We start from the raw sequence: 25,681 nt of genomic DNA on the forward strand, positions 1-25,681 counted from the left end.
ACACGTTAGATGCAAGAGTCACCAGTGGTACTGCTCATATCACCGTAATTAACAGACATCTGAGGGAAGTCCCCTCCGTTCACAGCTTCTCGTAACACTGATTCATTGATCCGGAACCGCATGAACGGGGATCAAGGACCACTACTTGTTTCTCTGAATGATCAAGACCCAAGTCCCATTGCTACAAGGGTGTGTGGTCTGTCCCTTGAGGAATCGACTACGATTACGCTTCTGTTATGCCCCGACTCTAGTATCTCTCTTTATATTGCACTGTTTTACAAACAGTTCCTCCGAGTCTTATCTTGTCTCGCTAAAAGGCTCACTCTCCTGGTCAGTCATTATTCTGAACTTAGAAACATCAATAATATGGGATAAGCAAACACGAAGTACATTTAAGTAGCCAGTCAACGTAGGGTCTTGCGCAAGTGCATTGTATTACGAGTTGCTCCCATCACTACACCCCCCTATTCAGCCTAGGTTCCCATTTCCTGCAGTTTATCACGCAACATCAACCGTAGAATGTGCCACCTTCTCAACATGGGTACTGTCCTCATCATTCACATCCATCGTCTTACCCTTCTCTTCCGGTCCATCCAATTTCACGTCTTCTCCAAACGCTTCCTGAATCCTTTCAAGCGTGTACCCTTTCGTCTCGGGGTAAAGCCACCAGAAGACAACAATCTCGACCAGTAGCCAACCAACATAAACAAGATAGTACTTCCAACCCAGAGAATCCATACCAACAGGGTTGACGAATTGATTGAAGAACGAAGCTGCTTTCGTGGAGAAAACCAGAATACTCAGTCCCATGGCTCGAAGTCGAAAGGGCAGAATCTCAGTGGGATACAAGAACAAAAGCGGGTTGAGGCAGATATTGAAAGACGTGTAGTAGATAAAGATGAAAGCAAGAGCGGATTTGCTCGCTGCTTTTGAGCCGGTCTCGTTGTATATCGCGATGCTTGCAGTTAGTGCTGAGAATGTGAGAAACATTGCGATGCCACCTCCAACGAACATGGAACGACGGCCCACTTTGGTGGATAAGACAGCGGCGAAGAGAGCGGTGGCATAATTGACAGTGCTGATGGTTCCGTTGAGCATAGTCTGTTCGCGTTGGGTTGCAATGCCGATACTTGACAAGATCTTGGTGAGATAGTATGATACAAGGCCGTTGCCAGACCATTGACCAAAGACTGCGAGTGTGATGAGGATAGCGAGTCGCTTTCGGTTGGCGGGTGTAGCAAGAAAAAGCCCGAGGCCCTGTCCTTCGATCTCACGCTCAGCCTTTAGAGTTTCGTTCATCTCCCAGAACTCAGCCTGTACAAGAGGACTATCCCAGTCACCATCGCCATGGTTCTTCACTAACACCTTGTATGCCTCGTCGCCTCGATCTTTGTATGCCAGCCACCGCGGAGACTCATCCAGGAAAAATACGAAGCATACTTGGATACAGGCTGGGCCAGCCTGAAGAAGAGTTGGAAGACGCCATGCCCACGCGCTAGGAATACGATAACTCCCAAAGGCCACCCATCCGGCCAGAAGAGCACCAAGATAGAAGCTCGTATTGTAAAGCGAACCGAAGAGGACTCGATGTCGAGGATGAGCGAGCTCAGAGATGAGGACTGGGGCAGCAGCAAGAGCGAGTGTAATACCGAAGCCAACGATGATACGTCCTCCTATGAACGTCTCGATGTTCGTGCTGGCGCATTGAACAATAACTCCAATTATCATTATAAAGCTTCCAATGATTATAGAAAGTCGACGACCGAAACGATCCGAGATGTATGCTGAAAACGGAGTCGAGATAATGGCTCCGAGTGGATATGAAGCGCTGGTGATACCGAGAAGAGCGCCCTTAGGGGAACCGAACTGGTCCTTCCATGCGGTTACACCTTGAAGAGATGTAAGAACACTTCCATCGTAACCGTTGGTTGCGCAGACGACGAGACAGGCTGGAGCGAGGATTGCGTAGAGATGGATGAGTGACGGGGTAAGGGCGAAGACAGGACTCTTGTCTTGAGCAAGGATCTCGGCCACAGTATGGGCCGGGCGGGTAGAGGGAGAATTAGTAGTCATGATGACTCGAAAGGCAGTCTTGTGGAAGAAGAGACTCTGTCAGTCGATGTTGATCAACTGTCCCAGAAACTCGGCAGCATTGGCGAGATGCAACAGCTTTATACTTCAAACCGCCTCTTCATTGAATCTTGCGTAGACAAGTTCTTGTCGGAGTCGTCGAGTAGGCCACAAATTCCATGGGCTGACATTTACATGTCCCAAAGAGCCTGGTACCAGGTCTACGTGACCTCGTGCTCATCCCCAGATTGACAAGGGAAGACCGTTCCCCGGAAAACTTAGTTGATGTGACCCCCCAGATTCTGAAAGCAGCTTAGCCTGGGAGGTAAATCAAACCAAGGCGCGGAGAGACGGACCAACTCCGCTCTGGAGTGTCGAAAAACGGGCCCAATTATTGTGCGGAGCTGAAGTCCGTGTCTCCCCGCTCCTAGCATGGGCTAGCTTTGTGATCGTGATTGCGTCCAACAGGTGGTGGTATGCTCGTGATTTCAATGTTATTTAGCTGCGTGATGCCAAGTTCCTCGGCAAAGACGCCGGTTCAGCGGTTTCTATGCCGGCGTTATTGCTCAATCTGAATGCCGAGGAAACAGTAGTATTGAGTACGTTTTCGGATCTGTTGAGGAAGAGGTTGATCTTCATGGCATGACGTGCGGCAAATGGGAAAAGAGTCTTAGCTACAAAGGCACTCTGCATATCAGAATTACAGCAATGTGCCCGAAGCCATTTACATAAACAAGATGCATCATGGTAATCGACAACGTCGAGAGTCTTAATTTCTACCAACTTTGCTTTCAACATTTACTCTTGTAGTACCGCATAGATCACTCCATGCCCTTCGCAAATGGACTGCGAGCTCTAATTCTTTGCCCATAAATGTATAGCAGCCATGGAATACCAGTCAACAATAGCCCAAGGCCACCAAGCAAGCCACCAGTCCCCTTCAGTGTCAAACTGCTTATCATCCTAGCCGTGACAAGTGGAAATACTCCGCCCAAAATATTTCGACATAAACTCTGAGCTGCCAGTGCCGATGAGGCGTATCCATGATATGTATCAGCAAGATAGTTGAAGACGGCGAGATATATGCTGAATATACCCATTGAACATGAACCAAGGGCTATGCATGGAGATATCCATGGAATATCTGGCCTGGCTGTCGTGAAGAACCAGAGGAGGCCGATCGGTAAAAGGATGGACTGTATGCATGGTGAGAGTAGACGCTGTTCTGGTGTAGACAACGGCTTTTTGTGAGGTAGCAGCTGTTTCATGGCGGGTTCCTGCAGCAGTGAGATTCCGATGCCGACGATTGAGCCAACAATAGTAGCAGCGTAGACTGCCCCGACCTGAGCGTTGTCGAAGCCATATACACTGCGAAACACCAGCCCAATACTGCTGAATTGCATGTACATGATTGCCCAGGCAAAGGATACCCATAAAGACATACAGAACACAATAGGCTCTTTCGAAAGAAGCCGTAGTGGGAAAGCGAAACCTCGCCATACCATGCTGATTTCGATGTCCAGGCATTCTTTGACCGCAGGAGCAAAGGTGATTATTGCCCCTGTTGTTGACTTGAATGGCGTTCCATTCAGCATCAAGCACTTCCGGCGCAAAAGGACATTACTTCGCGTCTCCTGAAACAGAAAGAACAATACGACTGTAGTTATGCCGATTGTGATAAGTTGGATAAAGAAGACCCATCGCCAGCCGAGAAGGTCCACAACGCTCCCACTGATCAATGGACCGAGACTAGAACCGGCCATGATTGTCATAGAGTACAGGGCCATTGGTGTATTGCGGTCTTCTTTGCGATACAGATCACTCACAACACCGCCCGTAAGCGTTGCAAAGACTGCGGCTCCATTGCCTGTGATCAGACGAGAAACCATCATGCCGACATAGCTTTCTGTGAGAGCGCATCCAAGAGTTCCGAGGAAGAAGACAACCCCAGAGCCCACGAACGTCCAGTATCGACCATGAATCTCGCTGATGGGAGCAAGAACCATGGGGGCAAAGGCGAAGCCGACAACGAAAAGGGTGATTCCGATGTTGAAGAGGGTATCGCTGATGTCCCATTTGTTGCGAAGAGGCTCTGACGCAAGAGCATATGCTCCGGCGGCGTATGCCGCGAGGGTAGATGCCATGAATGGCCCCAGAAGGGTGATTGTCTTCTTCTGAGCTGACCAGCTGAACGGTGAGAGGGATATGTCGGCTACATTGTGGATGAATGAAATATCAAGGCCGACAGAACAAAGATGATCGGCAAGTGAAAATGAGGGCTCAAGGGCTTCAAGGCCAAGGGGTACCCGGATCTCGTTCAGTGTCTCGGTAGAAGCAGATGCTTGGGAGACGGTTTCTGGGGCTTTGCCCTCAAGCGGAGGATGCTCTTGGATCACGACTGCCATTGCAAAGAGTATAATTCCTTGAGAAGTTTGTCTCCAAACTGCCGCTCATCTTGCAGTTGAAATTTATACCAGTCAAGAACAAGGTTTACATCGGTCCTAACCGGGCAATTAATGAGGCCATTAGAGCCTTTCGTTGGTTCGCTAAAGCGGTTCCGGCAGTTTAGAATGTAGCATCGGGTAGATAGGAAATTGGTACGAGATCCGAGCGTGCTGATCATAGCGTTAAAGTTGGCGGGGATAGACGGACCAACTCCGCAAGGGCCAAAAAGATGTTATCTCACACGACCAAAAGAGTGGATGAAGCAGGTCAGCGAATAGCATTCTTTTTGGAAAATATGTAGTATTTACTCCTCATTTCTACTTAAAAGGTAGATATGATGCCTCCGAATTGCAAGTTGAACAAACAGAGTCGAGTTATTTGAGTAACATCACTACTTTTTTCATCCCCCTTATACGAACCAGTCTTCCCGCGATGACCCTTGTAAAAGCCCAACCTCCCCTTAATAACGGGCACGTCAAAAATGAGGCTAAAGAATGGGCGCAAGATAAGCTTTCGCAAATGACTCTTGAAGAAAAGGTCCTTTTGCTCACCGGCGAAGACCTGTGGAGGACCAACGCAGTTCCTCGTCTTGGAATCTCCAGAATCAAGACCTCAGACGGACCTGTCGGTGTTCGTGGGGGCATATTTACAGACGGAGTCAGCGCTGCTTCAGCGCCTACCGGGTAATTATTTCTCTGTCCATGCGGCGTTGCCGAAGCTGACAAGGGTTCCACCACAGGGTTTCCCTAGCGGCGACGTGGGATTTATCTGTTATTAGAGACGTTTGCAGCGTTTTGATCCACGAGGCTAAGAGCAAGGAAGTCGATGTTTTGCTCGGACCAACAGGTAATAACGTTCCGCCCGTTCAATATCACTCGGTTCTTACTTTTTATAGTATGTATTCCCAGAACACCACTTGGCGGCCGCAACTTCGAAGCCTACAGCGAAGATCCCTACCTGACCGGCAAAATCGCCGCCAAGTTCATCAATTGTCTGCAAGATGCAGGTATTGGCGCTTGCATCAAGCATCTTGCCGCAAATGACCAAGAAAACCGACGCTTCTTTATCGATGAGAAGATTCCGGACCGAGCCCTACGAGAGATTGCACTGCAGCCGTTCCAGATTGCTATTCGTGACAGTAATCCTTGGACGGTTATGACTGCTTATAACAAGATCAATGGCACGTTCTGCTCGGCCCATGAGTTCTTGATTCAGGATGTCCTTCGGAAGGAATGGGGTTGGGATGGTCTTGTGATGAGTGATTGGTTTGGCACGAATAGTATTGTTCCGTCTGTCAAGGCAGGGTATGAAGCTACGGCCTAAAAGCGCTTGGAAGAGAACTGACATGAGATAGGCTTGATCTTGAGATGCCAGGCCCCGTACGACGAAGAGGCAAGCATCTTATAGATGCCTACCAGAAAAGCCTTGTCGACCTATCCTATATCGACGCGTCTGCATCAAGAGTTCTTGAACTCGTACATAGAGTTGGAAAGAGCAATATTCCTGATTGGAAGGAAGGTGATGAGAAAGCAGACGATCTTCCTGAACATAGGGCGATTTTTCGTCGAGCTGGCGCTGAAGGTAAGTCGAAGCCCCAGGTCGAGAAGCAACATTCTAATCTGAACCTCTAGGCATCGTTCTGCTCAAGAATTCTGCCAAACTTCTTCCTCTGTCTAACTTGGACGGGAAGATAGTCGCTATTCTCGGCCCTAATGCTCTTCGGTCCGTAGCTACAGGTGGAGGCAGCTCTAACCTCGCACCTCACTATCGAACAACACCTTACCAATCGATCAAGTCTGAAATAGCCGCCAAATTCCCGACAGCCAATGTCCATGCCCATGCAGGTATCCTCACCCACCGGTACATTCCGCTCGTGGATCAAGATGTCATGACAAATCCAGAGACTGGAAAGCCTGGCTTTCAACTCTCTCTGTTCCGAAACATGAACCACAGTGGTCAGCCTTTCATGGTTGAACACAGACCTAGTTCCAACTTGGTCTGTTACGACGGGCTGCCTCCAGAGTTAACTACTGGTGAGAGATACTCGTATAGAGGACGAACTATCCTGAAGCCAAAGACCACTGGTCTCCATGAGTTCTCTCTCTCGTCATGTGGGCCAGGAAAGCTCATGCTTGATGGAGAGGTCATCATCGATATCGAGCGACACTGGTGGTCTCCCAAATCCTCACTTTTCATGAGCTACGGTTCCCCCGAGGAGAGAGTCAAGTTGTACATGGAAGCGGAGCGAGAGTACGAACTTCTTCTTGAGTCCATAAGTCGAGAGCCTAAGCCATACGATCTTGATTACATGGCCGAACTTGAACGCGAGGAGGTTCAAGATGGCGGCCGTATCGGCTTCATGGAGAACCCCGGTGATCTAGACAAGTTCTTCCACGACGGTGTTGACATGGCTCGTGATAGCGACATTGCGATTGTCGTGGTGGGTAAGGATCATGAATGGGAGACGGAAACCAGCGATATGGTATCGATGGACTTGCCCGGGCGATCAAACGAGTTCATCAGCTCCGTCGCAGCAGTCAACCCAAACACCATCGTGGTCAACCAGACAGGCAGCCCTATAACTATGCCCTGGGAAGATGAGGTATCCGCCATTGTCCAGGCTTGGTATCAAGGACAGGAGCAGGGCAATTGTCTTGCGGATGTCCTTTTGGGTACCGTAAACCCCAGTGGAAAGCTACCCATCACCTTCCCCAAGCGCATCGAAGACACTCCACCTTACGATAACTATCCTGGTGAGAATGACGTGGTTTACTACGGGGAGGGTATCTATGCAGGCTATCGATTCTACGACCATCGCAAGATCGAGCCTCTTTTTCCCTTTGGTGCAGGTTTGTCGTACACCACCTTTGAGTACAGCAACATGCGCATCAGTAGCAATGACTTCTATGAAGAAGTGGGCATTGAAGTTGAAGTGGATGTTACCAATACTGGATCTCGAGACGGAAAGGAGATTGTCCAGTTCTATGTCGGTCAGATTGACCCAAGACTTCATCGACCAGAGAGAGAGCTGAAAGGTTGGGAGAAGGTCTTCGTTCCAGCTGGTCAGACTGTCACTGCGCGTATGAAGATTGACAAGGTCAGTCTGTCATACTGGGATGATAGGTTTGATAAGTGGGTGATTGAGAAGGATGCCGAGTATCGTGTGACAGCGGCCAAAGATTCGAGGGATGAGGGGTTGACAGTAACTTTCCGGTCTCCGAAAGAGTACCGCTGGGTTAATTAGAAGAATGCGCTGCGCCTCAACCCACTATAGAACAGACATATTTATTGAGGTAATTCTAGCAAGCCAGAAGGTCTAATATTTCACCGTCTCGAAAGATTGTCGGTGACATGTCTGTTACCAAGCCTGAAAGAGCCCTTCTCGCCTCCTCTGCGATTTTCCAATTATGAGGCAACACAAACTGACAAGAGTCGCTGCGGAGGACGAAGGCAAGTTGAAGCTCGTAGGCGAAAAGACTAGCACAGGTCAGCGTATGTTCAGATGGTAACGGGAGTATCTTACCTTCGACAAGAATTGATGGGATGAAGCAACAAGGCCAATGGCTCCTGTAAGATCCCACTTACTACCACGGACATCAATGCACTGCCAACTGCTATGCGTGCGCCTGCGGCGTCAGCGTCGGTAAGAGGCGCTGTATGATCGCGGTGTAAAGCTTTGTAGATGAATGGTCGATGAATGATGGACTTTGCAGCGAAGTAGCGAGCCTGTAGTTGACCACGTAGTCTCTCATCCGTCGAGCGATGCGTCTGGTCAAGTCCAGGGATTTCTGCAAGCTGTGCCTCTGAGTAGCTTGAGAACTCCAGGCCCTGGGGCAGACAAGTTCTCCATTCTTCAAGCTGGCGGTCTAGCTCGAATATCACGGATGGGGAGACTGATAGAAACGCGGCGGACTTTTCGATGTGTGCCTGTTCTCCACTCGTAGTGTCTTCTATGTGCTCTAGTTCCTGTTAGCCTCTTTGCGATTTATCCTTAGGTCCGACGGATTACCTCGGCTATAGAGGTGGAACAAGATACGGTTGAGCAATTTTCTCATGGAGATGAGGGCTAAAAAGAAGAACTGATACTGCGCATGGCGAGGATCTGTGCCTGCTCCGGGGATGACGGGTAGAGGCATGCTGCTGGCGAGTTTGCCGAGTCCGCTGGCTGGAAAGTCGAACTCGGCCAGAATTTGACTTTGATCTTTGCATTAGCTTGGAGATGTTTGTGTGTAGGACGTCTTACCTCTCCTGTAGATATGCGATCCAGAAAAGCTGACAATGCTGCGCCTCTAGTGTCCGCTGCCTGGGAGAGTGTTAGTCAACGGACCCCAAGGATAACAAGGGTTGGCATACAGTGGCACGAGTATTGAGACGGTGCAACAAGCTTTATGGTTGACTTGCCAGGCATCATAGACCCTGAGTTTAGCAGAATAGAAGAGACTATCTTGTTAGCAGCCATGAAGCTCAAGGCTGAGGACAGCTTACCCCATCAGAAGCAGGCACTGGACGCTCTCCCAATCACCTCCCTCTAAATCACGGAACATGCCGTTCGCCAGATTAAAGAAACCGAGGCCAATATCTTGCTCATTTCCTGATGACCACTCTTCGTGTCCGGAGTAGTGAGCGACTATGGACCCTAAGCTGCAGACAAGCAGAACCGTGCATGAGCTGTAGTTGGGCGCAAAGTTGGTCTGAACGGCGTTGCTCAGAACCTGTGTATAAAACAAAGACTCGTTCAGGATGAGGCATGACGGATGGAAGTGCTGAAAGTATGATTGCGTTAGTAAGCTGACCTGAGATAATGACAGGCGTGATAACCAAGAGTCATCTCCAGCTGGTGTTCCAGCTACAAGGCAACGAGGTGGTGCTGTCGAGCGAGATAACCTCGGTCGTTTTATCTCCAACTCCATCGGGTACTGTAGGTCCGGCTCGCTCATTGAAAGAGTCGAGCAAGGCCAAGTCAGAAGATGCTGCGGCGCGGTAGAGTGTCGTTGGGATAGTGAGAGCTCTTCCAACACTCGACCTGTGTCGAGAAATGGGGTTGAAGCATTTTGAACTATTCCAGTACTGCCGAGGTTTAAGGGACTGAAAGCAGCAAACTGGCTGTTTCCAGGACTTGAGGCCAGGCCAGTCGTATGCGCTTGATGATGACCATCATTTTGTTGAGCGAGAGCTGTGAGGACATCGAGTTTCTCGTCCATGCGTTTCAGGGTACCCGTTAGTTCCTCAATCGATAGGTTCTTCCTATTGACTGTCAACGAAGATTCTCTTCAGATCAGTGTGCAAGTGCATACTTGGCCGCAACAGTCTCAATATACATGCATTCAAGACCCAACCGCGTGCATCGAGCACAAGCGGGTTTCCTCTCGTCACATTTGGTCTTCCTTTTTCGACAAGCTTCGCAAGCCTAGTTAGTCAGCCATTGTCTCTCATTCGTGCGACGATGAGACTGACGTTGAGTGCTTGGCGGCGGGAAGGGTTATTCGTTGTTTGCGTCTGGTTCGGCTGATTGGACATTTTGACTGGACCTGGAACATGTCCTGGCCGATCCCTGTGGAGTTGATCTGAGAACCCCCATGTCAAAACACGCTAAAGAGCGAGCGGAATAACGTTGGTCCAGACACTACTCTACTGGGCGAAGGATGTAGGGTAGCCACAAGAACCAACTAGAATCATTGGCTTCTCATCGTCATTACTGAATAAATTGGCACTGAGATATAATACCGATATATTACGTACAAATTGAGGAATCAGAGTACGCTTTTTATGTTCAATTTGATGTTTTGTCACGCTTTCGCGGACTGAGCAGTTCTTTGTCGCCAGCTTACACTCAACCCTAATTGCCTAACCATCACATCATTTTGAGCGTCATTGCAATCCTTGATAATACAAGCTCATGTGCAAATTCTATAGACGATCATTTACAACAAAAACTATAGTTTGACATCTCTGTTCATTTCTTGATACTTTTATGGCACTATAGCTGGCCAAACATGTAATTCAGGTTTCTGCACATCTTTGTTCTGTAAATCAAGGCCCGCCCGCACTGGCCTCAACAATGATACTTTGCAGGGGTAACAAGCACAGATCTAGAGTTATAAATTCTCCTATCTAATCGATCGCTCTTCAGATTCACGGTTATGAAACTTCAAGACGCAAAGAGTACGTGTCGTGACGCTGATATTATCGTAAAAAGAGCAATCAGCAATTCCAAGCCCTTGCGTTCAGACGGAACCTCGTAGTCCCGGATGCACCAACGTCTTGTCATGTTGCAATTGTCGTCTCATCCCTCGATTTAAGCTTAATATTAGCTGCAACACAGCGCCGCGGAGCTGTGACCAAGGAGATGGTTGGCTTGGCATGTTTCCGTCTAGTCTTAGTGCAACCATCCTGAAACACGTCTCGACTCTCTTGCCCCAGACATCTCATACGTATATGATACCACGAACTTGATAATTTTTATATCCGCTTTTATCACGGAAGTTGGTCTTTCCAATCCTTCGCTTTTCGTCGTTCGATTGTCGTACGTTTTCTTGCTCAGCCCTGGCGGCTTTTTTGTTTGCGTTTGTTTTGTGTATTTCCCTTCTTTGCCCTGGTGGCCTTATTTGTGTTTTTATTAATTGGTCGATCGCTTTAATTTCGTCATGTCGATTTCGTCTTGTCCGGTGTCGGGGTCGGTGGGGGGAGAGTGTCCGGTTGGTGGTTCTTCGCGATCGGGGCAGACGCGACGAGGCTGTGCGTTTTCGGCGGCGGCGCAACCTGGTGATCTTCATGCTGCATTTGATGTGAGTGAACGGAAACAAATATTGACGACAGGCACTGACTGAACATGTAGATTCCGCGGGGGATCGATACAGAAGAATGGCTTCGCGCAAGGTAGGATGTTCGATGAACAAGGCAGGTCATGACAAGGCTGGCATGCAATTGAACAGAGAACGAAAGACGATCAATGAACTCCTCTACGCCGACTACCCCTCCCGCGAAGAAGTCGATTCCGTCAAGAGCCAACAAGAGCTCGATGCCATGAACGCAAGCGACCACGATCTCCTTGCCATCGCCCTCGGCGCCCCAGCACGACAAGTCCTCCAACGCGCTCAAGAAATTGGTCCCCAGACAGGATGGCGCGATGGATACCTCAGCGTCGAGCACGGCTTCTGCCCTCCAGACTACGAAGAGCCCATTGCTGCGCTTGCAAGATCACCGGGTCGCATTTGGTCTGACCTCTGTGAGCGCATGCCAGGATGTTGCGCACGAGGAAGAGTGCGAGAGGCTGTTGCTGCGCTGCCGCTTGTCGAGGGTACGGAGGAGAATATCCCTGATGAAGCTCTCTGGGGCGCCGTAGTGGCTCTCGGCATGCTCTGCTCGATTTACCGATTTGAGGATAAGCATGATGGAAAGGATGGACTTGCTATCACAGATGGAGCGACAACGAAGCCGCAATGTCCGATGGGTGACGACCTTTGTGAGGAGCTGGAGGGTATCCCATTGTGCATCGCTCTTCCGTACTACCAGGTCTCACGAAGAATGGGAAGAACCCTGCCCCACCTCTCATTTCCCGATCAAGCTTCATACAACCTCAAGATCAGAGACATCAAGTCCAACACCCCATATCTTGCGCGCTTCGACAATACTGATCTTCGATGGCCAATGTTCGGCGAGAGGGCCGAGGTAGCTTTTCTGAAAGGATGCGCCGATACCTCTGGTAGGTCTTTCCCCTCCACTACAACTTCTCAACTAACACCCTCAATAGCTTCATTCCAACATGGCCCCGATGCCATCGCTGCCTGTCAAGAACACGTCATGACCGGCAACATCGAGGGTCTTCTCCAGGAGATGATCCGTCTGAAGGAGATCCTCGAACGAATGCCCAACGCCTTTCACAGCATATCGCCCAATCCCAACGCAGGCGATAACTATGTATCGGCCGACAAATGGGTGCGATGGGGACTCTTCTCATCGCCCTTGTCGAAGCGAGTCCCAGCCGCATCGGGCCTACAGTTCCCTCCGTACTTGGTGATGGATGCTTTCTTGGGTCGCAAGACGTAGGTAGAGTTCCGAATACCTCTGTGACTTGCGCTAACATGACACAGACACGCATCTTTCCTCGGTGTCGAAGCCCTCCATCTTCGAGCATGGCTCCCTTCCAACCACCGCGCCTTCATCGCCGCAATCCAATACCACTACTCCATCCCCGAATTCGTCCAACGATCCGGAGATCCTCGTCTCATGGGTGTCCTCGAAGGAATCGTCGAAGCATACGCTGGCGAACGCGGCTTCATGGGCGTGCACCGCTACAAAGTCTTTGGCATCCTCGAAGTGGCAGCCAAGACGGGACGAACAGCCACCAACGGTCTTTCTGGTGCGGCAGATGCGACAAGGCCTTGGGAGGAGACACATCGTCAGTTCTCCGATGCAATGAAAGAGCGTCTTGAGCCTTTCCGGGGCAAGCTTGCCATGGAACCGCATTCGATGAGGGGCACGTTCGAGGAGTGTCGGTATATGGCTAAGATTGCGAGTTGCTCTTCCATTGATCAAGATGCAAGCCGCTCAACTGCCATGGTCACTCTGGATATTCGGGACACCGGTATTACTTTTGCGCCTGGAGATCGAGTGGCCGTCATGCCTCTCAACAGCTGGGAGGAGTGTGCCAAGATGGTTGCTGCTCTGGGTCTTGATCAACACGTTAGGGAGCCAGTCGACACTACAGGAACTTGGTCACGGTTTGAACACCACCTATCCACAGTTACGAGAACCGCGCACAGACAACTTACAGTCATCGACATCCTTCGTCGAGGTCACCTCGCCCCAATCACCAAGGAGCTCACTGTCAAAGTCCACGAGCTCCTTCACGCTTCGTCCAACACTGTCCTCCAAGTGTTAGCCACAGAGGAGTGGCCGGTACGTGGATCCTTAGGCGATCTTCTTCAGAAGGCCGTTCTCGATACGCCAAGCCACATTTGGAACAGGGCTTTCAACCTTGAAGACCTGAGCTGGTTGTCGGAGCTCGTTCAGCTTGAAGTTCCCCGAACATACTCCATCTCTAGTCATAGTAACGAGCTGCTCCCCAGCACCGTCGACCTGACTATCTCTCGCGCCGAGTATGAGCTTAGTCCAATCTTCTCGCAGAGACAGACTGTCACCAGAGCCGGTGTCGCAAGTGGCTTCTTCAATCCTCGTCCCTTGTCCGCAGAGAACAGCCTCTTGTACGAAGTCCTGATCGGTGTTTCTCGACCGGTTGCCTTCCAACTTCCTATCGACAAAATGGTTCCCTGTGCTTTCTTCGCCGGAGGTAGTGGCATCGCCCCCTTCCGCAGCTTCTGGCAGCATCGGCTAGCGACATCGGGTCTGTCAGGTGGACGTAATTTGCTGTACCTGGGAGTCCAGTCCCGTGAGAAGTTCTGCTACGAGGCTGAGCTGCGGGAACTAGTCAACATGGGCTTCATGGAGGTCCATCTTGCGTTCTCCAGAGATCGTCATGGTTTGGCATATGACGGTGTCGCACGGGATCTTGTGGAGAAGCCGACACCTCCTCGATACATCGACAGCCTCATCGTCGAGCAGGGTAATATGATTTGCGACATGGTCATGTCAAAGAAGCAGGGCGGCCTTGGTGGTCACTTATACGTCTGTGGCTCAGTGTCTGTGTTTGACTCGGTCATGAGCGGCATTCGTAAGGCTATGTACAACTACCGCACAGCAACCATGGAGACCGTCGACTTGATCATCAACAAGGCTTTTGCCGAGCGTCGCTTCATGCTTGACGTCTTCATGTCTCCCAAGGCCCTCCCCTGCAATCTCCCGACGATCTCTCTCTCTAGCCTCGCTCTGCACACTGGTCATCGCCAAGAGTCTCGAATGTGGATCGCTGTTCATGGAAGTGTTTACGACATCACTGACTTCTGTCCCATGCACCCTGGTGGAACCCTCATCATCAAGTCCAACGCAGGTGTCGACTGCACCAAGTCCTTCGACAACCTTGCACATACCAACAACCCCGAGGTGTCGAGTCTGCTGACGAGGTACTTCATTGGTCATCTAGCTCCCAAGCCCGACTATCGTGATAGCGACGTTTCTACGCTTCATGATCTTTGGGCTTCGTACTTGAGGGTCACCGTCGAGACGCTTGTCGCCCATCAGTTTGAGATGAACGATATCATGGGCGAGTCTATTGACTCCCCTTCTGCGTATGATCCCAACGGTATCAGCAACATCTGGCTCCGAGAAGGCCTTCCAAACACCATTGCCATTCGAACCTTCTACGATTACCAGAATCGCTTGCTACAGGGTGGCTTTGCTGCTCTGTTTGGATCAAAGCTGGAGGAATTAGTCCTGCGCCTTTCCTTCAACTTCGCCAACTCTGGCGGACCAGGTGTGGCCTCCAAGCTACCAGACATTTTGGGTACCATCGCCCGCGCCAAGTCTGGTAGCGACGCAGTTCGCAGCGCGAAAGAGATCAGTGCTCTTGGAGATTTTGTTTGCGATCCATCTTCCGAGCTGCGCTTCCAAGAGCGGGGAGTCCTCGACTTTACTGCGAAATGCGTGCAGCTTGACATTGAGCTCTTGGAAGATCTCCGACAAGAGGCGTGCAACGGCATGGACGCTTTCGAGAGCATCGCGACTGTTCTCGATTCTTTCGATGGGTCTAACTCGGACTCTACGCCTGTGGCTGCTTTGTCGTCGTTTCTCTTGCAGACACTCGAGAGGATGGCACATCGACTGGCGATGTTCTACACTCAGTTGGCACGTCTCTCTGTGTATCAGCCTGAGCTTGAGCATAATCCAGCCCGAACCCGATGGGCTTTCGTCAGGCGATGTATTCGAGATGGTACCTTCTTTGTCATGACCCGATCGCGCAATGATGGGCAATCGATGGACGGACAATCTGAGTCTTACTACATCAATGCGAAGTCTTTGGAGAAGACAACCTTTGACAACATCCTCTCACAGATAAAGCATGTGATTACTTCCTCGACAGCGGAATCACACACGACGATCGTTCAACCATCCACTGTCAATGATGTTCACCACGAGAGAGCAACCACCCTCGCCAAGGACGGTTCGGTCGCTTCATCTGCATCCAGGCTGAACGTCGGAGCAGTTGAGAGCATGGGAAGCTTCATGAAGAAGAACGAAAAGGCAATCCGCCGGCTGAGCAGCATGCCAAGTCAGCTGCAGCTGGATGATCTTCAAAGAGCCATCGCTTTGAACGACAAGCCCAGTCCTCAGGCTAGCGAGAGCACAGATGCCTTGAAAGAGAACCCAGGTCGTTTCAAACCGCTAGAGCTCAAGACATCCCTCAAGATAGACCCCAATGCTTTGCTTGCTTGTAAGGACCAGATGCTGACTGCGCGCATGAGGATAATGGCCGGTTATGAGATGATGTCTTGCTCAGCTTCTCGGTTGAGTGCCCCGGCAAAATGTACCTCGATCAGCTCCATTACTTTCGAGGAAGCCGATGAACTGGTTGTCACCAACCATCAACCGCTCATGGAATGCTTAAAGTCCATTCCAGACGACGAGAGCGTCCCATCCTCAGCATCGTGCACAACTGCCCAGTCTCGTCGTAGCTCATTCAGTGGTAGTTCTGTTACAGGCTCTATCGCTGAGTCTGTCATACAGACGCCTCCATCTCGCCCATATGAGACTAGCATGGCCCTGAAGTTGAAGCTTGAGGGTTTGAACCGCCGGTCGCGTGGAGAGTCTGTTTCATCCCGACAGAGCTTCATCTCGGCTTCGAGTGCGATAGATCTGAGAAGGAATAGGTCCGTGTCGAGTGCCAGGAATGCATCGAAGAGGATGTCCATCGACCCTGGCCATACGAGGGAACAATCGGCCGGCAGGCTGTTGGCATTCAAGCTAGGAGCTTTGGCAGGCGAGAGGCGATCTTTTATCCCACCTACCTGGTAGATATCTATAGTTTAGTCGCTCAACAAACAACGGTATTTGGATAAGCCAATTCAGCTCTCAATTATTGAGCTTTCGCAAGTAGCAGCCATTAAGACTGTGGTTCCACAGATCGCATGCGACATCGACAATGAGAGTAATTCTGAGCTTGACAGCTTGACATATGTGCGGACCGATAAGTAGCTGCATTCTGACACCTGGAGCGGGATATACTTTCTATACTAGGATATATAAGCCGAGGGCGTGACATATTGGTTGGTTGGTTTGCTGATGCATAAAGCCCTGCAACAACTTTTCTCGTATGCGAACCCTGTCACTATCACTGTCACAATGCAAGGGGTTGCAGCTCCTTGCATAATCCCGCGGTATTCTCTGTACGCGTGTCTCAGAACTAAACCCAAAGACATCAGCAATACATATTTAGTCAAGATATTATTCTTATGATGCACATGATCTGACATTTTAGCTTCCGTAGCTGAACATCGAACGTGCTCCACAACCCCGGGGCAATGATGATTAGCACCGTTGATTGACACTTCCGCCACGGAATGTAACCCAAGACTACATGCATAAGGATATGCGTTGGCTCGATATCCCCTCGACAGGGATACAGTGGGAACCCCCTCATCAACCAACACACGAGCGGTCTGTTCTTGCTTTTTAATCCCTCTTTTAGTTTTCGACGGCGCCAAGTTTAATCTCAATTCGACACTTTTAGCATATCCTGTGCGAATATTGTACGAAAAATGTCGTCTCCAAAGTCGCAAAAGTCTAGGTCGCCTACCAAGTCGCCGCCGGGACCGCAGTCCCCTGCTGCGCTGGGCCAGGTTGCCGAAGAACAGGCTGCAATTGAAGTTGTATGATCAACCCACGATAGGTTTCGACCGCTCCGGAGACTAATGAGAATCTTGGGTAACAGGATGATGATTCGGATTCTTCTTACTCCAAATCGTGAGTCAATATCAGGTCAGGGTCTTTCGACGTTATTTACGTGATTGCAGCACTGGGATCACGGATACCGAGTCCCTTCGGTCGTCGATTATGGCGTTCAAGTGGGAGAATGGACGACGATACCACGCTTACCAAGATGGATCCTATTGGTGAGCTCTCATTGATTGCTTTTTGATGTTCTAGTAGGCTTATACAACTTTTAGGGCTCCCAATGATGATCGCCAACAAGAAGCTGAAGACCTCATGTAAGAACAACATGGACCACAATGGTAACTTTCTGACACATTCGAACAGGCATGAGGTATATAGAATCATCCTTGGCAATTCGCTGTATGAGGCACCCATTGGCGACAGCCCTCAGGTAAACAACACTCCAAAATATGTAAGCATCCTCTAATTGAGAGGCAGAAAGTTCTTGACATAGGATGCGGAACTGGCATCTGGGCAATGTGAGTTCACATAGACGAAGCACGTCTCTGATATCAAAACTAACAAATACAGCGAGTTCGCTGATGAGCATCCTTCGGCTGACGTTCTCGGCGTCGATCTCTCTCCCATCCAGCCAAACTTCGTACCCCCCAACTGCAGATTCGAGGTTGACGATATCACAAACGAATGGACTTATCCGGATGACACATTCGACTTCATTCACGCCCGCTCTATGATAGGCTGTATTCCCGACTGGACTGAGCTTTACCGCAAAGCATTCAAGTACGTTTCCTGTTGAAAATGGCATGAGTTGCTTCTGATCCCTCTAGGCACACTAAGCCTGGTGGTTGGGTAGAAAGCGTCGAACTCTGGGGCAACTCAAAGTGTGATGACGATACCCTGAGGCCTGAGTCGCCGCTTTACAAGTGGGTTGAGGTCTTCAAGAAGATTGAATCTCTGACAGGCAAATCCTTCTTCTGGGATGATAAGATGCAGCAGTCAATCTCTGACGCTGGATTTACCAATGTTTCGGGTCGAAGGATCAAGGTGCCTATTGGAACTTGGCCAAAAGATAAGACTCTCAAGCAGTGGGGTGCTTGGAATCGGCATTTCCTTCTTCAAGGCCTTGAAGGTTTCTCGATTCGTGGCTTAACCGAAATGCTAGGCGTAAGTTGGAGCGCATATCGGATGGTAAGACAGTTTGCTGATGACGGTGGAATTAGTGGAAATACGAGGATGCTCAGTTGTTCTTGGCCGACATGCGCAAAGAGTTGACGAACCCAGCCCTGCACGCGTATCTTGAAGTGTAAGTCCAGCTTACCGTTGGTGAACCATGAGTGCATGCTGACCTGATTCTTGACAGGACCGTCTTTTATGGGCAGAAACCAGAGGCTTAAAGTATTGTACTCATGGATGGTAGCACCGCGAGCATTGTCTTGAGATCACTAGGTACCAGGCCATTGAGTGGATGTTGGGCCAAGTTTCACGGCAGTCAATATCAATAGACGTATGAATTGAACACCTTGCAGACGGGCTTCAGACACTATAACCTACCTTTGCTGCCGTACTGATGTGATTATCGTTCTCCCTCCGCGGTCCAGCAAATAAACTAGAGCTTACCAAGTCCAGCTTTCCTGTTTTCAATACACCATCCATTAGCGGTGACTCAACTTGATCAGTGATATTCTGGTTGCGGTGAGACATTCCACTTCATCATTTCCTCTGCTTGCCTAGCCATTCACTCACAATCATTCCGACAGCATCACGGACGCTCTATCCACTGAAAGGTCTCGCTTGCTCTTCAATGTCTATAATAACGGAGGTGCTGCGGCTTGAAGACCTCTTTGAGGAGCAGCCCACTTCCAGGCCAGTATATGAGTGATGAGTGAGCCGGCGAGACAGACAAGAAGACGGACAAGGAATTCACATGTTCACACGGGCTCACCTTGTTACCAAAACATTCCTGCCACAACAGTTTGGTCGATCATCTGCCACTATTACATTGCCACCGTCAAAATGGTAGAAACGCTCTACGCGATGATGGAAGTCCATTTCAAGGCAAAGATGACGCAGGTTGAACCTCCAAAAGAAGATATTTTCAAGAAGCATAAGTTTGCACGGCGGTCAGCTCAACAATATGATGAAAAGACCAAGTTACTCACATTCAAAATTTTTGATACGCTCAATAATGCAGGGAAGGTGAAGGATGAATTGTGGAATCTGCTAGGAAAGGAGAAGGTTTTTGGAGGAGTGGGGTGTTCAGGGACTGTTTTTCATGACCAGCAATGGAGAGATTGTCAATGCTATGGAGGACGAACGACTACTCAAGGTTTTCAAAATGCCTACTTTGGAGGAATTTCTCGATAGTCTGATGCCTTCGACCGCGGGTGTTCCATCCACATAGACAGTAATTGAGGAACACTTCAACTCCCTCAACTGAAGTAGTGTGTAGGATACTTTGACATGGGAAGAAAGAGTATTACAGAATTGTGTGACATGACTATGATTCAGTCTTTGAATTATCTTCTTGACGACAGAGTGAGGCGACTTGAACACGAGATATGTCACTGAATATGAACTCTCGATAACCATGTGCTGAGATGAGATTTCAGTGGCATCCAAATGAGAGACGGATCCCAGCCACGAAAGAAGTAAATCGTTACAGTTGATTCGGAGGAGAGATCATATACTCTTGCAATTCTCTGATTAAGTCACGGCAGTAATTGGAGGGACAGTGGAGCGCTTCAATCCAAAGCTGTGATGCTCATCTCGATATCCATGAATCAGCATCTGTAGTTCTTGTGTGCGAGGGGAGCTTCCCCTGAACAAGCTTAGGTTCTTTGAATCATAGTAGTCTTGGCAGTGTCACAGTCAACTTTAGCATTAGGTGTTTTACTATCCATCTCTCATAGGTTTAATAACTGGTCCTGGACCAATAATAAGAAACAGACATGCTTTTAACGAACAACACTTCTGATTGCGCCTATATGAGTACCCTGTGTTCCACGGATGCTGGGGAGATTGGCAAGGATCTTACACGAACTCATTCAAGCATACGAACACAACCCCCCAGCATAACCGCTTTTTCATCCTTGTACAAAGAAACACATATTCACAATGCTGGCCCCAGCACAGCGCCTGATTCAACTGGAAGTCCACTTCATGCCCTACAAAACAGAGTCCAAGGTGCCGAAAAAAGATGCTTTTGTTAAGGCTTGTGGCACAGAGCTTTGCAAGCAAGTATGTGACCCTAATACCGGGTTACTCTCATTCACCCTTTACTACACTGTCAGTTCACCTATGACATCCCCGAGAACGACGAAGGAGTTCCTTTGGGGAGTCCTTCAGAAGATGGGTGTATTCTTGATGGTTGGTATTACTATCGAGTTTTTGTCGTGGATGAGCGTATGACGGTATATGAACAGTTTCTCCTGTGAGATCAAGGAGGTAGTTTAACTCAGGACAAAGAGACTTCAGACTGGGTATTTATTATGAATATATGATGAAAAGGAATGTGATCATCGTACAGGCATCTAATCATTAATAGAAGTTGTGACGACCAGCTAATTCGCACCGAAGTGAGCAAACAAATGAGGTTTAAGAGACCCTGAATCGGTCAAGTTAAATTGATTGAGGTGAGGCCAATTTATATTGGGCACTCGCTTTAGATAAGCTCGGTCAGGTTGATATGGGCCGAAGATTCCCCGACAGAAGTAATATTTCTTCAGTCTCCCATAGGATGCAACCTATGAGACTACGTGAGAATAAGCATCAAAGCTGTCTGACTCACATATTCATTTAACCCTCGTCTTGTCCAGACGCTTGCACCGCTCGCAGGAGCATAGGCTGGAGACGTGTATCATTGAGGAATCAAAGCATAAAATTTCCTTTAATACAATATTACATGAAGTGTTATGATGGTTTAGCCCGTGTAAGCTATATAGTAATCTCATGAGGCTGATGCGTCTTTGGTAACGGTATACATCTTGGGAAGACCGAGGCGCTAACAGAAGTATAACCCTACATAAATAGTTATTGGTTCAGCCTTCTAGTGGCTTTATGCAACTCTTATAGGCCTTTGACCCCAACTTTAAGTAACCATGGGTCCGAGTCAATCTGGCTCCTGAGCTCTCCAGATGCTAGGTCATTTACGTCCCATGTAGACCATACGAAACGGCCATGGAGGAACTGCGCCTCTGGGGACGCAGCCCATACAGCGAAGCCGCCAGGGATATTCTCTGAGATATATCAGCTACTTGTACTGAGCACAAAGGCAACAGTTCAACATACCATCTGTCCAAGGCAGAGTGTCCTCGGTATATCCAGCCTTCTTCGCTGCTTCTGTAAACACAATCGATGGATGGAATGATATGATTCGCATGTTGGACTCTGGTGTATCACGAGCAATTTGCTGCAGGACGGTGGCGAAAGAGTTCTTGGTCAGTTGGTATCCAGGCATCTGAGGCGCGCTATCCCAACGATGGATATCTTGGGTTGACACCGATACAACGAACTAGAACGACAGGTCAGTCAAGTTATTTTAAGCAAGCTTTGGTGAATTAACCTTTTGTTTCTTATGTCCGGGTTGCTTATAGAATCTCTCAACAAGGTATAAAGGAGCATGGACGTTGTTCTCAAAGTCCTGCCAGAGTCTATCCGCACCTTGTTCTAGGATTGACTTAAGCTCTGGCTGGCCAACAGCATTAACAATGAGAACGTCAACTGATGTCTTTTCCTTCTCCAAATCATCCCAAAGCTGGTTTGCCTGATCTCTATTGAACAGGTCGCAGGTACGCCAAGTCACCTTGGTGCTGGGGTAAGCCTCATTCAGCCTGGAGGCGGCCTCTTCGGCAACATCGCTCCGGCGACCTAATATAATGACATCGGATGCTCCCGCGATGCAGTAGTTTCGTGCAATTGCGTGGCCAATGCCTGTAGAACCGCCGCAGACGAGAACAGTTCGACCTGCTTGGGATAGCTCAGGTCGCTGAGCTGAGATACCTTCGTAGGGCTGTGCGTGGTTTCGCTACTATAGGTTAGTTTCAGCGAAAAAGTGCAATGAGATTTTATCTATCATACGATGGTGATACCGTTGATAGTTGCGGTGGGCGAATTCATTGTAGATAACTCTTTGCTCAACGATTTTCGATAGGACTTGAATCACGTTCCGTGATAATATTCTCCTGACTCGAGGTGCGAAAAATGAAAAGATTTCTCAGATGGGTCGCTGGTTTTATATACTTTTCTAGACCTTCTTATAAGGATTCACTTGTGAAGCCGACGATTGGCTGCCACGGTGTATCTAACCTGACAAGGTAAAGATCAGCGCGTGGGATCCGGTCCCTCGTCGCTTTCCCTCCTAGCGCTGACGCCTGGAGCAACATGTTAGTCTACTGCTTACAAAATCCATACCGCATCCTCTTATTCCTTCCGAATAGAGTCGGAAACTCATCCATAAGCAGGTAGCCTATCATGTAGCTACGGAGTACAAATCCAATCGGCGAGATCTGTTAAAGGCTGCGGGGTGGGGTCATCAACGTTGACACGGAATTCCGATCCATTGCGAGACCGTCTTGAACTCCGCCTGGTGGAATATCATGTTCAATACCCGTGACACGCCGGATATATGCCTCGAGACTGGTCATTTGTTAATGCCTTTCAACTTTATCACTAGCGTAACTGGAAGTGGTAATGAGACGCCGTTTTGTGCCATCGTCGGAAATAATAATAACAACTCATCATCGAACAGTCATTGGTTATTCAGCTCTCAACTATAAACAGAAGATCCTTTTATAATCTTCTGTCACAATTGTGACTTACATGATGTGGTGTATTTATAAACGAGACTGATGCTCTGACACACGAATTTCTTTTGCTACTACTTCAAGAATGGCTGTATGACGACTACGAGCGGCCTCTTGGAATTAGGATCAGAACTCTTGATAGAGATCCTACTTCCCTGCATCACAAAGCATTGAAGAGTATAAATACCTCAATTCTTACCAAGAGACACGAATTCAACTAATTAGTTGCAAAAACGTTGTTACATTCAATCAGCTGTAGAATATATCGCCTGATTTCAATTAACAATGACCAAAATCAACTATACTAAAATGATTGTTGTCTTCAGGCAAAAGGGCGATTTAACATTCTGGACAAATCCAACCCCCGAGACTTTGATCAAAGAATGCATTAGCCCTTATATGAGACCTTGTGCCGACCACGCAACAAAGACTATCAAATTCACTTATGAGAAAGAAAATGACGACGCGCAGATGATGAAGGCCGAGATGTGGCCAACGTTCTATAGGCTGCAGATGTTTAATGACTGGGAAGTTTCTGAGATAACTGCTTTTCGTAAGGATGGGAAAACCGAAACCCTTAGTGCTTGAGGATACGAGGTTGTTCTTCTGGCACTACACCGAACACCGGCTTAGCCGATAAATGGAGGAAACAAGGCTGTATGGCCGAAGAATCTTGTTAAGGTAGAGGAGTCTGTTCGAAGAACTCAATCTTTGAAGTAGAAGCAGGTGGTAAACAACTTCGTACGGCTGTAATAGATCCTTGAATGTCGAAAACACCAGTCAATCAATCTGGCTTGTTCCGGATCTGTCGTTCCACGAGCTTCACGGTGATATGTTCATGAAACAGTTACAAATGGCAATTTGAACAACTGAACGTCGAATAAAACAGGCAAGGATTTATGGCATAATCTTAATTATATTTAATACACATTGTTTGCCGCATTTGAACTTCTTCTTAGTCTATACTATCCCCTTTTTGCTAATAGCGTTACGACTTTTGCGACGTGTTTCCTCAACACCCAAGTCTTAATAACAGTTCACCATTCCAAGCTCACTTAAGGATGACTGAAATGATTCTACAGGCCACTTTCGCGCGCAAGCCGCATCACTCACCCGACATATTGAGCGACGCGGACCGCCTCCAATCAGCCTGCGGTAAGGAGTGTGAGGTTGATATTATCGCCAACAAGCTTCAAGTTACGGTCAGTACAGATTGTAAAGACAAAGAGGTTGTCATGACTGGTCTTACGATCAAGATGGAGCAGGAAAAGCTGTTTGAGGACTGGGAGCTTGTGCCAGGATGGACTTGGAAGCCTGAGAAGAAGGAGCATTGCTGTTGGATTCTTTAGAGTTGAAACTCTTGGATAAACAGTAAAAGCTAGGTACGATGATATATTGTTCATTTAAGTTCGTAGAGATAGTTAATCGGTTAGGCTATGGTATCTATGATAGGAACGCCAGAGTCTCGAACGAAGCTATGCCGACTCAATTCAAATATAACAAATCAGAAAGTTCTATTGAAATCACGCATCATGCATAGCCTAACTTGAAACTTACACAAAAGGAACGATGGGAGTGAGAGGTCCCTGTCAGCTTTGTAATCTTATCGGTGATGGAGATCAATATGATATGGGGGCAGACGTAAATGGTCTTCAGCTGCAACGAAGACAGGCTCATTTTTATCAGCTCACAATGACAACCTTCGGCTATCTTGTCGGGAGTACAGCAAGGTTGGCCATGAGCGATAGCTGAAGCGCCTGATTGATGTCTAGCCCTCATCATGTTGGAAAGCAATGGCAAAGCGCTTCGGATTATACATGGAGCTAGTACTATAGATCGACAAGCGGGGATGGGTGCGGGAAAGAATCTCCGAGCTATCATAGAGGAAAGTTTGTTAGAGGAATGGGAGCCGTGTTTCGATAATAATGCTCAATCGATCTTCAAGCCGGTTTCCATTGAGACACAAAGCGGGTCTGGATTACCAGCCACAATCAGGAGCTCTAGTCGCAGACGAATATGACATAGAATGGGCTGAATGGCTATATCTAAGGAATGAGTTCATCTGGATGGTCAATTGAACACATATCTGTCGTGTGCCTTTTCTCTGTTCCAAGCCCGCCATGATGTCAATCCTAAGCATTAGCCCAAACCTTCTCAATGCCAAGTCCAAGCCTTGGATTCCACGAATTTAGAATTCCTCCTCAATCCTGCTTTCCTCTCACCAGCCGTCTTAGCCGTACATTATGCATATAAACAATACCTCATCTTGATCTCGATAATCTGAAACGGTGACGATGGAAATGACGTGGGTGTAGTTAGTGCCAGCTCAGTAGCTTGTAAACCAAGACGTTGGTGGATGAAGTCTAGGCCAGAAATAGGCTGGTGGCTGAGACATCCCTGATGTCACGACGCGGAGAAATCATCATGAGCGCATCAGCCATGACGCACTAGAGGTGAGCCCCGGAATTCTTGTATGCACTGGTAAGGAGCTGAAGAGATAAAGGGCGGTGCTGGCTCAGTGGGTGGCTTGTGTTCCTACAATCTTATCATTCATCAATTGAACCTAGTCGTATTAAAAT

General features: G+C 48.6%; 11 protein-coding genes across 12 annotated transcripts; 7 read left to right on the forward strand and 4 right to left on the reverse strand.

The window, feature by feature from the left end:
- Positions 1–414: 414 nt before the first annotated feature.
- On the reverse strand, positions 415–2,073 carry FOIG_10018 (uncharacterized protein; the record flags this gene model as incomplete). The annotated part of the gene is made up of 1 exon (XM_031210309.1): positions 415–2,073. The coding sequence occupies one exon, from the start codon at positions 2,071–2,073 to the stop codon at positions 499–501; it is 1,575 nt and encodes a 524-aa protein (XP_031059787.1). The 3' UTR covers positions 415–498.
- An 818-nt stretch (positions 2,074–2,891) lies between these two features.
- On the reverse strand, positions 2,892–4,475 carry FOIG_10019 (uncharacterized protein; the record flags this gene model as incomplete). The annotated part of the gene is made up of 1 exon (XM_031210310.1): positions 2,892–4,475. The coding sequence occupies one exon, from the start codon at positions 4,473–4,475 to the stop codon at positions 2,892–2,894; it is 1,584 nt and encodes a 527-aa protein (XP_031059788.1).
- A 472-nt stretch (positions 4,476–4,947) lies between these two features.
- On the forward strand, positions 4,948–7,759 carry FOIG_10020 (uncharacterized protein; the record flags this gene model as incomplete). The annotated part of the gene is made up of 5 exons (XM_031210311.1): positions 4,948–5,198; positions 5,255–5,361; positions 5,411–5,819; positions 5,870–6,096; positions 6,147–7,759. 5 exons carry the CDS (start codon positions 4,948–4,950, stop codon positions 7,757–7,759), a joined length of 2,607 nt encoding a protein of 868 aa, XP_031059789.1.
- A 275-nt stretch (positions 7,760–8,034) lies between these two features.
- On the reverse strand, positions 8,035–10,032 carry FOIG_10021 (uncharacterized protein; the record flags this gene model as incomplete). Its single annotated transcript, XM_031210312.1, has 7 exons — positions 8,035–8,474; positions 8,525–8,709; positions 8,759–8,818; positions 8,869–8,955; positions 9,001–9,759; positions 9,810–9,922; positions 9,970–10,032. The coding sequence occupies 7 exons, from the start codon at positions 10,030–10,032 to the stop codon at positions 8,035–8,037; spliced, it is 1,707 nt and encodes a 568-aa protein (XP_031059790.1).
- A 1,003-nt stretch (positions 10,033–11,035) lies between these two features.
- On the forward strand, positions 11,036–16,469 carry FOIG_10022 (uncharacterized protein). The gene is made up of 5 exons (XM_031210313.1): positions 11,036–11,300; positions 11,351–11,391; positions 11,448–12,217; positions 12,266–12,557; positions 12,606–16,469. Exons 1-5 carry the CDS (start codon positions 11,160–11,162, stop codon positions 16,420–16,422), a joined length of 5,061 nt encoding a protein of 1,686 aa, XP_031059791.1. The 5' UTR covers positions 11,036–11,159; the 3' UTR covers positions 16,423–16,469.
- Positions 16,470–17,031: 562 nt separating this feature from the next.
- On the forward strand, positions 17,032–18,964 carry FOIG_10023 (uncharacterized protein). 2 transcript variants are annotated; one of them, XM_031210314.1, is made up of 10 exons: positions 17,032–17,276; positions 17,339–17,370; positions 17,421–17,519; positions 17,574–17,615; positions 17,665–17,731; positions 17,779–17,819; positions 17,872–18,081; positions 18,129–18,465; positions 18,522–18,604; positions 18,662–18,964. In XM_031210314.1, exons 1-10 carry the CDS (start codon positions 17,166–17,168, stop codon positions 18,693–18,695), a joined length of 1,056 nt encoding a protein of 351 aa, XP_031059792.1. In that variant the 5' UTR covers positions 17,032–17,165; the 3' UTR covers positions 18,696–18,964. The 2 variants fall into 2 exon arrangements, with proteins under 2 accessions (XP_031059792.1, XP_031059793.1); XM_031210315.1 differs by having other exon boundaries at positions 17,095–17,276; positions 18,129–18,604; positions 18,662–18,818.
- A 350-nt stretch (positions 18,965–19,314) lies between these two features.
- Positions 19,315–19,665, forward strand: FOIG_10024 (uncharacterized protein; the record flags this gene model as incomplete). Its single annotated transcript, XM_031210316.1, has 1 exon — positions 19,315–19,665. One exon carries the CDS (start codon positions 19,315–19,317, stop codon positions 19,663–19,665), a length of 351 nt encoding a protein of 116 aa, XP_031059794.1.
- Positions 19,666–20,415: 750 nt separating this feature from the next.
- Positions 20,416–20,735, forward strand: FOIG_10025 (uncharacterized protein; the record flags this gene model as incomplete). Its single annotated transcript, XM_031210317.1, has 2 exons — positions 20,416–20,538; positions 20,592–20,735. The coding sequence occupies 2 exons, from the start codon at positions 20,416–20,418 to the stop codon at positions 20,733–20,735; spliced, it is 267 nt and encodes an 88-aa protein (XP_031059795.1).
- A 631-nt stretch (positions 20,736–21,366) lies between these two features.
- Positions 21,367–22,480, reverse strand: FOIG_10026 (uncharacterized protein; the record flags this gene model as incomplete). Its single annotated transcript, XM_031210318.1, has 4 exons — positions 22,378–22,480; positions 21,863–22,324; positions 21,589–21,811; positions 21,367–21,536 (listed from the first exon to the last, which is right to left on the reverse strand). Exons 1-4 carry the CDS (start codon positions 22,414–22,416, stop codon positions 21,367–21,369), a joined length of 894 nt encoding a protein of 297 aa, XP_031059796.1. The 5' UTR covers positions 22,417–22,480.
- A 907-nt stretch (positions 22,481–23,387) lies between these two features.
- On the forward strand, positions 23,388–23,690 carry FOIG_10027 (uncharacterized protein; the record flags this gene model as incomplete). The annotated part of the gene is made up of 1 exon (XM_031210319.1): positions 23,388–23,690. One exon carries the CDS (start codon positions 23,388–23,390, stop codon positions 23,688–23,690), a length of 303 nt encoding a protein of 100 aa, XP_031059797.1.
- Positions 23,691–24,163: 473 nt separating this feature from the next.
- Positions 24,164–24,451, forward strand: FOIG_10028 (uncharacterized protein; the record flags this gene model as incomplete). Its single annotated transcript, XM_031210320.1, has 1 exon — positions 24,164–24,451. One exon carries the CDS (start codon positions 24,164–24,166, stop codon positions 24,449–24,451), a length of 288 nt encoding a protein of 95 aa, XP_031059798.1.
- Positions 24,452–25,681: the final 1,230 nt, after the last annotated feature.

The sequence above is a fragment of the Fusarium odoratissimum genome, assembly GCF_000260195.1.
Source record: "Fusarium odoratissimum NRRL 54006 unplaced genomic scaffold supercont1.17, whole genome shotgun sequence".
Classification (NCBI taxonomy): Eukaryota; Fungi; Ascomycota; class Sordariomycetes; order Hypocreales; family Nectriaceae; genus Fusarium; species Fusarium odoratissimum.

Excerpts from the sequence above, each read along its gene's own strand:
- FOIG_10023 (XM_031210314.1), top strand. The coding sequence starts at position 17,166 with ATGTCGTCTCCAAAGTCGCAAAAGTCTAGGTCGCCTACCAAGTCGCCG. Across the intron at positions 17,520-17,573 it reads TACCAAGATGGATCCTATTG|GGCTCCCAATGATGATCGCC; the intron begins GTGAGCTCTCAT and ends TACAACTTTTAG. Across the intron at positions 18,466-18,521 it reads GCTTAACCGAAATGCTAGGC|TGGAAATACGAGGATGCTCA; the intron begins GTAAGTTGGAGC and ends CGGTGGAATTAG.
- FOIG_10022 (XM_031210313.1), top strand. The coding sequence starts at position 11,160 with ATGTCGATTTCGTCTTGTCCGGTGTCGGGGTCGGTGGGGGGAGAGTGT. Across the intron at positions 12,218-12,265 it reads AGGATGCGCCGATACCTCTG|CTTCATTCCAACATGGCCCC; the intron begins GTAGGTCTTTCC and ends CACCCTCAATAG. Across the intron at positions 12,558-12,605 it reads GCTTTCTTGGGTCGCAAGAC|ACACGCATCTTTCCTCGGTG; the intron begins GTAGGTAGAGTT and ends AACATGACACAG.